At 35.1% G+C, this 12,578-nt stretch overlaps 3 protein-coding genes across 4 annotated transcripts; 1 reads left to right on the top strand and 2 right to left on the bottom strand.

Moving 5' to 3' along the window:
* Positions 1–1,182: 1,182 nt before the first annotated feature.
* On the bottom strand, positions 1,183–7,459 carry LOC113493306 (TBC1 domain family member 25). The gene is made up of 7 exons (XM_026871228.1): positions 7,246–7,459; positions 6,696–6,901; positions 6,264–6,489; positions 5,552–5,733; positions 5,089–5,227; positions 4,589–4,719; positions 1,183–4,311 (listed from the first exon to the last, which is right to left on the bottom strand). The coding sequence occupies exons 1-7, from the start codon at positions 7,285–7,287 to the stop codon at positions 1,995–1,997; spliced, it is 3,243 nt and encodes a 1,080-aa protein (XP_026727029.1). The 5' UTR covers positions 7,288–7,459; the 3' UTR covers positions 1,183–1,994.
* A 335-nt stretch (positions 7,460–7,794) lies between these two features.
* LOC113493307 (general transcription factor IIF subunit 2) lies at positions 7,795–9,657 on the top strand. Its single transcript, XM_026871229.1, has 4 exons — positions 7,795–8,254; positions 8,401–8,612; positions 8,846–8,971; positions 9,166–9,657. The coding sequence occupies exons 1-4, from the start codon at positions 7,948–7,950 to the stop codon at positions 9,334–9,336; spliced, it is 816 nt and encodes a 271-aa protein (XP_026727030.1). The 5' UTR covers positions 7,795–7,947; the 3' UTR covers positions 9,337–9,657.
* Positions 9,658–9,891: 234 nt separating this feature from the next.
* On the bottom strand, positions 9,892–12,198 carry LOC113493308 (tetraspanin-7-like). Of its 2 annotated transcripts, none has more exons than XM_026871232.1 (5): positions 11,771–12,198; positions 11,293–11,481; positions 10,753–10,914; positions 10,462–10,590; positions 9,892–10,262 (listed from the first exon to the last, which is right to left on the bottom strand). In XM_026871232.1, exons 1-5 carry the CDS (start codon positions 11,846–11,848, stop codon positions 10,107–10,109), a joined length of 714 nt encoding a protein of 237 aa, XP_026727033.1. In that variant the 5' UTR covers positions 11,849–12,198; the 3' UTR covers positions 9,892–10,106. The 2 variants fall into 2 exon arrangements, with proteins under 2 accessions (XP_026727033.1, XP_026727034.1); XM_026871233.1 differs by lacking the exon at positions 11,771–12,198 and adding an exon at positions 11,662–11,764.
* Positions 12,199–12,578: the final 380 nt, after the last annotated feature.

Consider the following 12,578-nt stretch of genomic DNA (forward strand, 5'->3'; position numbering starts at 1 on the left):
ACCTAATTTCAGAATATGTCCTGCATACCTGTACTTCCTATCCTGTTTTTTTATTACATTATGCTGTAACTTTAGATTAGTTTTTGAGGTGAACTAATGGTGCTCATGGCGCATGCATCCTAGTATTTAATTTATTAAGAAATTATCTTTGCTAGCTTTACTGATTACACAAGTAGCAAAGGATACTATTAAAAAGGAAACTAATAAAAATAGTCAACTTATCAATCTATCCATTCGTTTTATTTTTTGTATATAGTAATTGAGAACACGAGGAAAAACTAAGTCATGAGAAAATCTTGACTTGAAGGAAATGTTATTGCCAATTCGGAATTTATTTTAATTATTCTATATACATATTTATAGCCCAAGAGTCAGTAACAGCTAGATCTTCGTCATTATTATTGTGGAAATAGTATTTGTTTAGTTATGGAAATAATAGTTCAAGCCAAGAATTGAGTTGCTGTCAATGTTAATTATTCCTCTTCACGTATGTAGGTCCCGTTCCCGGTGCCTTTATACTATTTACGGGCGGAGATGGATCCAACAAATCACTATCGTAACATAATTCAAGATGGCACATATACATGGTGGTTACCTATTCTTAAATTTTCCATGCAATTTTTTTTTATAGAACAGAAAAGTAATTAGTGAAATCGGTCCAGCCGTTCAAGCGTGATGCTGTGACCAAGACACATAGATTAACAAGATAGCCCTTAGTAAGACAGCTCGTCATAATCCGCAATATCATAGATGGTTACCCATCCATGAACTGACCGTATCAAAAGTTGCTTAACCGGTGATTGGTCAACTTGTGCAGTTTTAGCTTATATATCTAGCCAGTAGCTTCTCAAACCATAATCGCTAGTATTATAATTATCATCCGTCGCAAACGCCGACATTTCAGGGCCCTATTCTGCTATTTACAACGGCCGATGAATGAATAAAATTTTGCTTAAAATGACAATTTTCGTATTCTCTTAACATTTTTCTACACAATAATTGGAAAATCAGTGCAGGTCAATACAATTAACTTCCAATTATTGTATTGGCAACATGCTAAAGAGAATAGGGATAATTTCGAATTTAATGCAATTGGCATTCATTCATTGGCCATTGTAAAATAGCAGAATCGGGGCCCTGATCAGGAGATGACGAGGAGACGATGAGGTAAATAATAAAACATTTTGATTTTGAGTAGTTTGTTTATTTACAAGACTAAATTGTAGCATTTTACAATCAGTATTCAATTTAAATGGAATATGCATTTGATTTTTAGATTTATATATTTATTATTAGTACAAATATAAATGCGTACCTAGGCCAGCAAGCAATTCGAAAAGAGCAATTTGCTACAACGCGGAGAAAGACTAGAACTCTGTCAATTCGATTTCAAATCTGATAGGAACAAAACAGAAAACTAAACATTTTACATGCGATACATAATAATTAATAACTAAAAGATGCATCACGGAATGCCTTGTAACATTAAACTATACAATAACGCAAAAGCATAAATTTATTGTCATAAAAAATGTTTTAAGAAAAATAAAATATCACAATTATTTTTTATTAAATAAGGCTCTTTGGAATCGAGGTTTCAATACTAATTTATATTGATTCCTCTAAATGGATGTGAATGTTTTATAATAAATGTATTAGAATTATACAGCTTTGTCGAAAACAAAGTTACAAAATTGAAAGCGCACACGTCGCTGTGTTTATATAATTATTATGCTAAGTACAGAGAGCCGGTATTCAAAATATTTTTTCCTACTGGCGGCAATAGATTTTTTTTATGTGGTCCAACCATGTTCAAATCCTACTTAAAAAGCTGGTCTTAATTATATAATTTATATATATTTTACAAGAAATTGGGATTAAATATGTGGTTACTAACATATTAATACTTACCCTAGTGGTGTTTAATGTAACTATAAAGACCAAAATTATATCTTATGAGCAAAAACATTACAAGAGATCTTTCCATCCTTACATTAAGTATTTATATCGCCAGTCTTTTGAGCTGCAGCTTGCTGTTTCAAATAAATAGCATACATTTGACGCGCCTGATTAAGTACCCTGTTGACATTGTGTTTACGTACCATTTTGTCAAAATGCATTGCGAGTTCATTGTAATCCATACGATTCCTCATTATATAATCTCTATGCTGTAACAAGACAGTCAAACAAAGGAACATTAAAAATGGATTCCCGCCTCCAAAGGCGGTTGGAGGAGGAAGACTGCTAATACTAGTCTTGGTAGATCCATCACTCGTAACTGAAGATACACTGGCGGTTTTCTGAATAGGCGGTTTAAATACCTCGTACTTTTTCTGAAAACTGTTTATTGTTGAAGCGACGCTATGTAAATTCGTTTGTTTGGCATTAAGAAGAGATTCGCAATTTCTTTTAGCGTTTTCCAATTCTTGTGACATGCTGGAAAAGAATTTTTGCGATCTAGATGTATTAGAATTGTGCGGTAGATTATTTTTAACAGTATCTAAGTCTGTGGATTCCACAACCTCCTTTTCAGACGAGTCTGATTCACTGGAATGTGTGTTTGAATGTTTCGTATCCTGATATGACTCTTGAGGCTCTAGAGATTGATTTTTTCTTAATAATCTTATAGGAGTAATTGATTTTTTACCAGAATGTTCTTCAAAGATTTCTCCGGTATCACCATCGAAATCTAGTTCCGCCTGTTCATCAGGCGTCTGAGGGCAACTGGCGGTTGTTCGAGTGGTCGGCGTATTTCTGTGCAAGGGATTCTCCCATAAATATATATCTTCAGCACTCCTAGCATTTGATCTTACGGTTTCAAGTAATGGTGACTTCTTTACAGTGTCTAATATTTCTGGTCTAATAGTTTCAGTTCTTGTTTCTGTGCCACCAACAACGACGTCTTGCTTTATTTCAGTGCAATCATGAGTTGGCTTGTCATCCGTGCTAGTGGAATCTGAAGGGGAGTCATACATAATGCTACAGCGGTTTATATATGAAGGGCCAAACACCTGCCGGTCTAAGTGTTCTAACTCTAGTCTTAATTCTCGCGTCATGGAGGTCGTCATGGGATAGTACTCTTGTGAGTCATCAGGACTGCTACCATCATTAGTGTCTGTGTAAATGCTCTTACTGTTTTTCCCAGTTTTTGAACTATGTGTCCTAACGTCGTCTAAAGATGTTTTGGTGAGTGTTATTCTTGGACACTCCTTAGGAGATGCTCTTTCTTTGACTGAATTTGTTCGCTGTATTTTTTCTTGTGTCACGGCACCTACTTTACTTCCCGTAGCAAAATTGAGAAATTCGTTTAAATTCTTTATCATTTTGACTTTAGGTTTACTAGAGGAGTCTATGCTAACAGAATCTGAGTCAAGTTTGTCGAGTGACGAAAAGAACTTATTATTATGAACAGATATTTTATCTCTCAATAGCCTTATTTGATTTCCTAAAGGAGTATCTTTCGGGTCACCGTGTGATGTGCCATTCATTAAATTTCCGGTGCTAGCCCAGGCGGTAGTGTTGTTATCTTGTGTTGAACACGATTTCTCATGTTCTGGAACACTTTTCATACTCCTTCTAGGGTTAAATTTATCTTTCGGTGATAAGTTGTTTTCTTTATTTTTATCTGTGTCATTTCTATCTAATTTATGTTTTTGTATATTTAATGCAGCATCGTCTAAGCTCTGAAATTCTTTAGCGTGTCGAAGTGACGGGTTGGGTACTACTTTACGAGTTACGTTTTCGTCTAAGCTGTGGTTCATTTGTTTACAAGTAGCTAGTTTTGGAGCTTTTACATTCGCAAGGCTAAAACTCGAGCTCTGTCGCCGTATTGCACATACTTTAGTATAAGCGTTTTCTCTAGGTGCTTTCATTAAAGGACTCACAGGAGGAGGATCTTCTTCAAATTCCATTTCTGGGTCAAATTCTTTTTCTTTTAAACATAATTCAACATTGGGAGTTTTTTGAGGCAAGGAGGCCCATAGCACTTCAAGCATTCTGAGAGCATCGTCGAAAGCAAATTCTCTTTTCATTTCTAGCAGTAACCATCTATAGCAGAAAAGTAAGTCATCGGCCTGTTGTGATTTTAAGTAGTTGTAGAAATCGGGGTCGTAAACTTGAAGGGATTCGGTCAAATGTGTAAATTTAAGCGTCATAGCTTCTCCATCTAGTAGGAAGTTGGGGTACAACCGCGACATGAGGGCGCACAAGCAAATGTAGGCGTGAGCTTCGTCGCCCATCGTCACGAGCAGCGGAGAGGCGAGGTCGGACATACCTTGACAGTAACTAACGGTAGGGTGGTTTAGTGCGTACCTGTGGAAACAAATTTATAGTAAGTATGTGTGGTAGAAGATAGATCTAGATGGCGTGCTATTGTGGATACCAATGTCTAGCAGTGGATGAATATGGGCTGATGATTATGATGAAGTATAATATGTGGCTAAAAGTTTACCAAGGACCTATTTGTTACGAAAATCTTTTTGAAACGAATAGTAAAGAGACAAATGGTCCGAATATGAAGATGCAAGTTATGACTTCTCCCTGCCCTTCCCCTGATAACCCGGCACTATGCATAACAAGTTCAACTTACGTAGTTAGTATATTGAAGAGAGACGCTATGTTCTGGTTGTCGTCACTACCGGCGTAGAAGTTGTGATGCCTGTCAGTTCGTAACACGTCTTTACGAACCATACCAGTAACATAAGCTAGGTCAGCATTTACCTGTAGATAGTATAATTAAATTACATTCAAACTATTATTTTTTACATTCATTCAGGTATTTTATAAATGGTATAGAATGCTCTACATTTTATTTTATCTATCTAAACCCATGTCAACACTGTTATGTATGTTAAGTAAATATTGCGTCAGCCGTCAGGTAGTAAAGATCAAAACTGTAATTACTTATAACATACGGTAAGTAGGATACAGTTAAATTTACCTCTTCCTCCTCGTCAGCATAATTCGAGTATTGAGTGGGATAAGCTGTTGCATCATTATTTTAACAGTTGATTACAAGCACAATTTATCTCTACATATATATACAAGTTCTATAGTCTTTGAAAAATATAATTATGTCTCAGTACTCACCATTCCTTTCTGAATACAGTCTTTCCAGCGAGTCCTGAGTGAATAATATTCATTTGCTTTCCTTTTTATGTAGTCCATTCTTTCTTTTCCAGTCATTCCGTCAGGATACACATTAAGAATGTGCTTCCATACGACTTTCCTGAAACGAACATTAAATATCAAGTCTTTTAACATAATTTTTTATTTAAACTGATATCGTCCAACCGAAAGCTCGGTTTCGGTCGGGTTTCGGTAAAAAATCTAGTTTCAGTTTCGGTCGAATCGACGATCGGAACGGAAACTGCACTCGGGAGATCTCGCACATGTTTGGCGGGGTGAATTCCAACCAAACGACGGAGATAAAAATGACAGTAGAATCAAGTTTAACATTACATGTATATCTATTTTTTTGGTGTATTTAAATTAGAATTCACTTTATAAAAGAGAATACAAACAGGAAACTACTAAATAGAATCTAGCTTACCTTAAACTGGGGTCTATGCCACCGCAGTAAATGACCTCCCTCAGTTTGGCGGTGTTCGTTATCTGTCCCACCGTATCGAGGAATGCTCTGAACTCAATATCGCTAAGCGGGGGTCGTGGGGCCGTATTAGGATCGTCATACAGGTTAAGCGCTCTTGACACCATGTTGAATGTCTTTTCAACCTGTGAACACACGATTTTTATCATATTAATTAACAAAACAAATGTTACACAGAATACTGCTCTATAAAATTAGAAAGTGTTAATTGTTATTTTTATTCATAATGAAAGTTTACAGTTGTCTAACCCACATTCATAAATGCTAACACACTTAAACTTTTACGCAAGACATTATAAAGAGCATAAAACATACTTATTTTTCGTTTCTTTGTGCTGTGTGATGAAGACAATGAAAACCAAAAAAAATAGTTAACTATATAACCCTAGAAATGTGCCATGGTATTCCCTGTTTCATATACATCTAAGACAGCTTATATTATTTTTATTGAAAGTAAGGTAAAATAGTGAAAGATTCACATTAATAAAATACTTTACAGTGCAGGGGTGAATGGCTCCTGGTAGACACCCCATTTTATTTTAGAAAAATATCTCAAAAACTTTTTGGACCTGGGTGCCCTGTGTATGCCTTTAAAGAAGGACTAGGTCTCCTAATACAAATATATCATGAAAATATAATCTTATAGTTAAAATACCTGGTTCATGATCATTCCTTGAAAGCCAGTCTGTGTTTCTTGTTTTTCAGTCTGTTGTTGTGTTGGGGCAACCGTTGGCTGTTCTCGGTAATTCTGATTGACTAGCGGAGTAGCCGGGCTCACACTGGGCGGCTCCCAATCCTCTGAAGCTTCCGCAAATGGCCTCATATCTACTTTCAGTTGTACACATGGCTCTGATCTCTGATTGAGGGCTATGTTATGTGACCTAAAATTTCATTGTTATTCTTTTAATTATTGTGTGGACTCAAATTGCAGAACATAGAGGCATTTGGAAGACCTTTGTACAGCCGAGGGTTCTTATAATTTCTTGTTCTTTTTTTTAACATTTCATTTATTCAAAGCCTCAGTTACTTTTAAAACATTTAAATAATTAATATAATTAAAAGAAAAGAAAAATAAAAAGAAACATACTTTAGAAAAGCAGCATCCAAGTCCCAGTCAGACAGTAGTGGTAAATAAATCTCTTGTCCATAGTCATCAGCAGTTCGGTAAGATAATGTGAAATCAGATTTTATATCAAATGCCTTTATTAAAATGCTTTGTAACACTTCCAGTGATGTTATTTGAGGGTCAACTGAGAACTTTCTCAATTCTGGTTGAAGCTTGCCCTCACACTTCTGTAAAAAATTTAAAATTTAAAAATTGTAAGAATAGATACTAACATATTTTTATATAGTAATGAGGTCACTTATTCCAATTATATTGTAGCATCTTTAATTCAGATACACATAGAAAAAAATACTTTCATTTCTGTTGGAAACAATGAGTTTTTGTGACATACTTAGTATTACATTACTGGGAATTCCAATTATTGATTGCTGATATTGTTGCTATCGAAAACATAAAACAAACATAAGTTTAATTCAGAGTGACTATATTGGGCGTAAGGTTGTAATAAACAATGATCCTAACAGATGTTCCACTTTTAATATAAAGAATAATTGATCAACACAATACAAACCTTGACTTTCACTCTAACTGCCTCTTTACTGTATCCAAACATGATTTCACATTACTTTTTTACGAAGTCAAGAATATAATTATGAAATGCAAAGATAAAAGATAAACATTTTGACCAGACATACAACTGAACTCTATAAAATTAAAATAACACTTTTACAAAAAATCATATCGACAAATCTGACAGCAGTGGCATTTACGATTTATATTCTGACAATTTAACGTTTGTAGAGTCAGTTATAAGAATTTCATGAAGAACTGTTACATTTGTAGTTATTGGTTTTATTATTTTATCTGATTTTGAACAACATTGAAGTATTTCCCATTTTTGTGAGATCTTATCTTTTATACCTAAAATAACTTCTAGTGTTGAAAATAACTTCATTTGATGGAAAATTTGCAAGAATTCCATAATATTTTAATATTGTAGATCTTATACCTACACGTAAGGAAAATATATGAAATTATTCAAAATGTACTCTTTACATCGGAAGAGGGTCAATCAAATTAAAAAATATACCCAAATTCATCTCTGAATGACAAGTGACAACTGAACTGATAAAATTGTCATTTTATTTCGTGGTGACAGTTACGTGCGCATGAACGATACTTTGATTTTGTCCTATCAAAATAATAGATTATTGTAGATTATCAAATAAAGTTTAGACTTAATTACACTTGTAAACAAATCTTTGAAAGCAAAATGACTACTCCACCCGCTCTACCGCATATCGACCGAGAACTAGACTTATCAAATACTGGAAGAGGAGTATGGCTTGTAAAAGTTCCTAAATATATAGCAAACAAATGGGAGAAAGCGCCCGGAAACATAGAAGTCGGCAAGTTGAAGATCTCACGGGCGCCGGGACAACGAGCGCAGGTGCAACTGACGCTATCGGAGGCCGTGCTATGTCTGAAAGAGAGTGGAGAACAAAATATACCCAAGGAACATCGTCTTGACGTTTCCAACGTTACAAGACAGTCTCTTGGAGTTTTCTCCCATGTCATACGTATGTTAATTTAGTTAATCATAAAACATTAAGTACCCATTACCTTACTAATTATTTTAACATTGTGTGATGATAGAAATAAAACATATTATTTTGTTAAGATTATAAATATTACTTGCCTCTGACAAACTATGTTTCTTTAACAGCATCAAACACGGATTCTGTAGTACCTGAATCAGAGAAACTTTACATGGAGGGAAGGATTGTACAAAAGTTAGAATGTCGCCCATATGCAGACAATACATATTACAAGTTGAAGTCAGAATCTATTAGGAAAGCATCTATGCCTCAGAGGCAAGTACAGCAGCTGGACAGGATAGTACAAAACTTCAAGCCAGTTTCAGACCATAAACATAATGTAAGTAGATGTTACTCATTCTATCTTGTATCAGAAAAACTTATATTCATGCAGCAAAGCCAGGTGGCAACAACCAGACTTCATTCAAAAGTGGTAATTCTGGAGAAATGAACTAAAAAAGCCTTTATTGCCTAGCTCCTCTTTAAACAAAGGTGTTGTAAGATATGCAAGTAATAAACAGTTTCAAATCAATAACTGCAAAAACTGATGATTATCTGTTTATTTGTTTTCAGATTGACTACATGAAGAAGAAGACGGCAGAGGGCAAGAAAGCCAGAGATGACAAGGAGGCTGTACTTAACATGCTGTTTGCTGCATTTGAAAAACATCAGTATTACAACATTAAAGACTTACAAAAGGTTTGTTTAAACTTCTAGAGAATGAAGCTTTCAGAATTATAAACAGCCTTAAATAAAGGCAGGTTAGGTTTAAATTAGGTTGAAGGTCCCCATTTTCGTAAGAATTATATTTATATTGATGGCTGATTGATGTGCCTAATTAATTAAGTTAGTTATCCTTAAAGCCTATTTAACAATTTTATAAATTATTTCAGATTACCAGGCAACCTATAGTGTACCTGAAAGAGATACTGAAAGAAGTATGTAACTATAACTTGAAAAACCCTCATAAGAACATGTGGGAGTTGAAACCAGAATACAGGCATTACAAGCAAGAGCAAGCTGCCGAAGCAAAGGAAGAGAAGAACAGCTCTGACAGTGACTAGGGAAATGATAGTTAGTCAACTTATGAGTAGTTACCAATCACCTTTAAGTTAATTTTGTTGTACCTACCTAATACCAACCGCCTTGGTTGACACCCATGTAACTTGGCATTCGGGACAATTATGAAAATGTTGAACTATGTTGAAGGTATATGAATTTTGTGAGACAGGAAACAGCAATGTTTTATAGCTCTTTCTAGACTGGCCAAGCTACATTGGGCGCATGCAAGATGTTATATAACTACTCATCTGTACATACTTACTATAAGACTGTATATTCTGATAGCTATAAATGAATCAGAAAATAAATATTTTTCTATTGAATATCTCTGTGTTGTTATTGGTTGTTGTTTGCCGACATGTTAAGAAAAAAGATATCTCAAAATTTTCCTCAGACTCTGCTATTGGTTAAGGTAGACGTGAAGGGAAAATATACATACTTACATTTATTTCTCTATCATTATATGTTAATTATGTAGGTACAAGAAAACAACATATTTGCTATGCTTTTAATTTAATAACATTTAAAAATTGACTACTTACAAGACGAATATATTTTGTAAATAATAAGAATTTTGTATTTTATTTACATAAGTACCTAATAATTTAGGTTGTAAACAAAGATAAAATCTAATATAAGGAAATATTATATCTAAATAAATATATTTATTTATCAGTTTAGTCCAATATGGATCGCGTCAGTCGTGTGTAGAGATTCTATAAAGAGAGATTCGGTTTTTGAGTTGATATCGAGTTCACATTCCGTTGAGCCTTTAGTTGACATTGTCGTACTTGGACTTCTTCAGGTGGTTTGCCAGGCAGCAGGACATTCCTATACCGAATATTGGCAGGAACGCGGCTCCGCAGGAAGCTCCCAATAGCAAATCCATGTTCGAACGCAGGTATTCTATAATCACGTCGTAGCAACCCTGAAGAAATTAAAAAGTAGCTGTCAAACTGATTAGCCACAATTAATAACCGACGCTGTTAGCTTTACATCCTAGATTAATTTGTGGAAATATCTTTTAGGAAGACGTTAATACCTTATTTTCAAAACAGACACAATTAACAGAGAATTAGTCTTCATAAGTTACATGCTAGTATTTCTCAAGGTTCATAGTAACTTACGAGTTGGTAAACATCGCCGTAATTAGCCGTGACGCAGTTGTTGGGGTCGATGCAGCAGGAGATAGGGATCACCTTCTGCGGCGACAGACGTATCCAGTCTGTGTAGTTAGATACTCCGCAGCAGTGGAACTGTTACATACATAGATACATCACTACACAAGAACAAATTACTAACGGGAAAGGCAGATAAAAGTCGCTGAGCGTCATGTAAGTATTAACAGAGACTACGAGGTAGTTATAACTAAGCTATAAATATCCTCAAGTGTATACATTGTAGAACAAAATACTTACGTATTCCTGCGCAAAGTCAAAGTTTGCCTTAGGAGGCTCGTAAGTTACGATGGTCTGAGTCATTCCATCTTGAAGACTTTTCGGGAAAGTATCCCAGAAGCAGTAGATAGATGCGGCTATTCCTATGTTCATGATGAAGACACAGCCCAGGAATGCGGCGTACTGCAAAATAGTGAAGGTTTTAAGTATTGGTCTACCTACTTAAAATTAGTAACTCATCGAGTTATTTACGTATTTACAAACAGACAAAAAAGCTTCATTAGTCAGCTCGATCGGCTTTTGCTAAGTGGGGTATTCGCGTCGGCAGATTATGTTGTAAGAGCTGTTACTTTACAATAAATTGCAATGCGTAGAAACGGTATCATTGTACCTAGCAATAACGGTTTGTCTACAGACAAGATGGCATAATATTTATAATACTAGTACGCTCAAAGATACTGAAAGTATATATGATTGTTTTTCTGTTTTAAGTTAGCCCAGCGTTTCAGGTTTTTGTTTTAAATTTATATCGAGGTTTAAAAACTGAATTTTAACACTTACAACATACAGCATCACCATGTGGCCCTTACGGATGCTATTGAGGGCGAAGACGTTGACGATGACGATGAGGCAGGAAAGACCAAGAATGACGTAAATTGCGGTTCCAGAGAAGTCTGGCGACAGTTCAAGGTAGCGGTGCAGGCGGAGCTCGGCCCACAGCCCTATGGCGAGCAGCACCAGGCCCATGAACTACGACACAGATGTTTCGTTAAACTTGTTCAGCTGCTTAAATATTTCACGCACGTTCGGATTTCACTTGTATTACCATCGAATAGAGTAGCTTATGAGGCTACTTTTGCTTTTCAAATTTCTATTTTTGGTTTTATTCTTTAGTTTGCGCTATTTTGTTATGAGTTGGTACCTACTTACTTTAAAACTATTTTTTTTTATTCGCCAGCTCAGCATAATTATTCAGTTTAAATCAACAGGTACAACATAGGGAATAATTTTATGAAAACAATATTAAAAATAAACATACCCAGTACATCATGGCGTAGGCGAAAAGAAACGATTTCAGGCAGGCGATGACCGCCACGTTTTTGAATTGATTTCCCATACTGTTCAATGTTATTTGAGCTTTTTTCACAAATTCACATTGTTTGTATACGAACTGCTGAAGATTCTACGCAGCACTAAATGTCAGGGGTAGTGCAACACGCATGCGTCAGAAAATCGGCGTCGCTCCCGTTTCAGGGAATTTGTTTATCTTGGGTGCTCCAGTATTGACTGCATCCTACTGCGCTTGTCCATACTGTTACCTTGGTGTAATGTTATCGATTTTATGCACGTAATTTCATTTTGTCGTAACTCCAAATAATATTTATGATCAACTCCGTTGAGCGTCAGCAATCAAAACCTGTGGATGGATGTTTACGATTTTACAAATATGAAATATTTAACGATTTTATTAAATTTAACGAGTTAATTAAGTACTTTAATCTTTATGTATTTATTTACCTAAGTTTTTAAGTTCATAATCCATGAGTTTTAATGTAACGCAATTTCTAAAGCTCCCTTCACTGGTCATAGTTCAGAAAATGTTCATTTGTTTCTATATAAAATCATTGCATTTATAATCGCTTATTAGAAAACCTATGGACTCAATCAATTTCTTCAAGTTCTTAAAATCTCATTAAAACTATAGTTCGTTTTATAGTTAGATGGACAAAGATTCGATGAGGTAATCAAATATTTTTATTAAAGGCTACTCAAATTATAGCTAAAGCGCCTAAAGCATGTGGAAAAAGCCCGAAAATGATCAGTTTTGTCTTTTTACATGTTTCGGG

Source organism: Trichoplusia ni, chromosome 4 (genome assembly GCF_003590095.1).
Source record: "Trichoplusia ni isolate ovarian cell line Hi5 chromosome 4, tn1, whole genome shotgun sequence".
NCBI classification, from domain to species: Eukaryota; Metazoa; Arthropoda; class Insecta; order Lepidoptera; family Noctuidae; genus Trichoplusia; species Trichoplusia ni.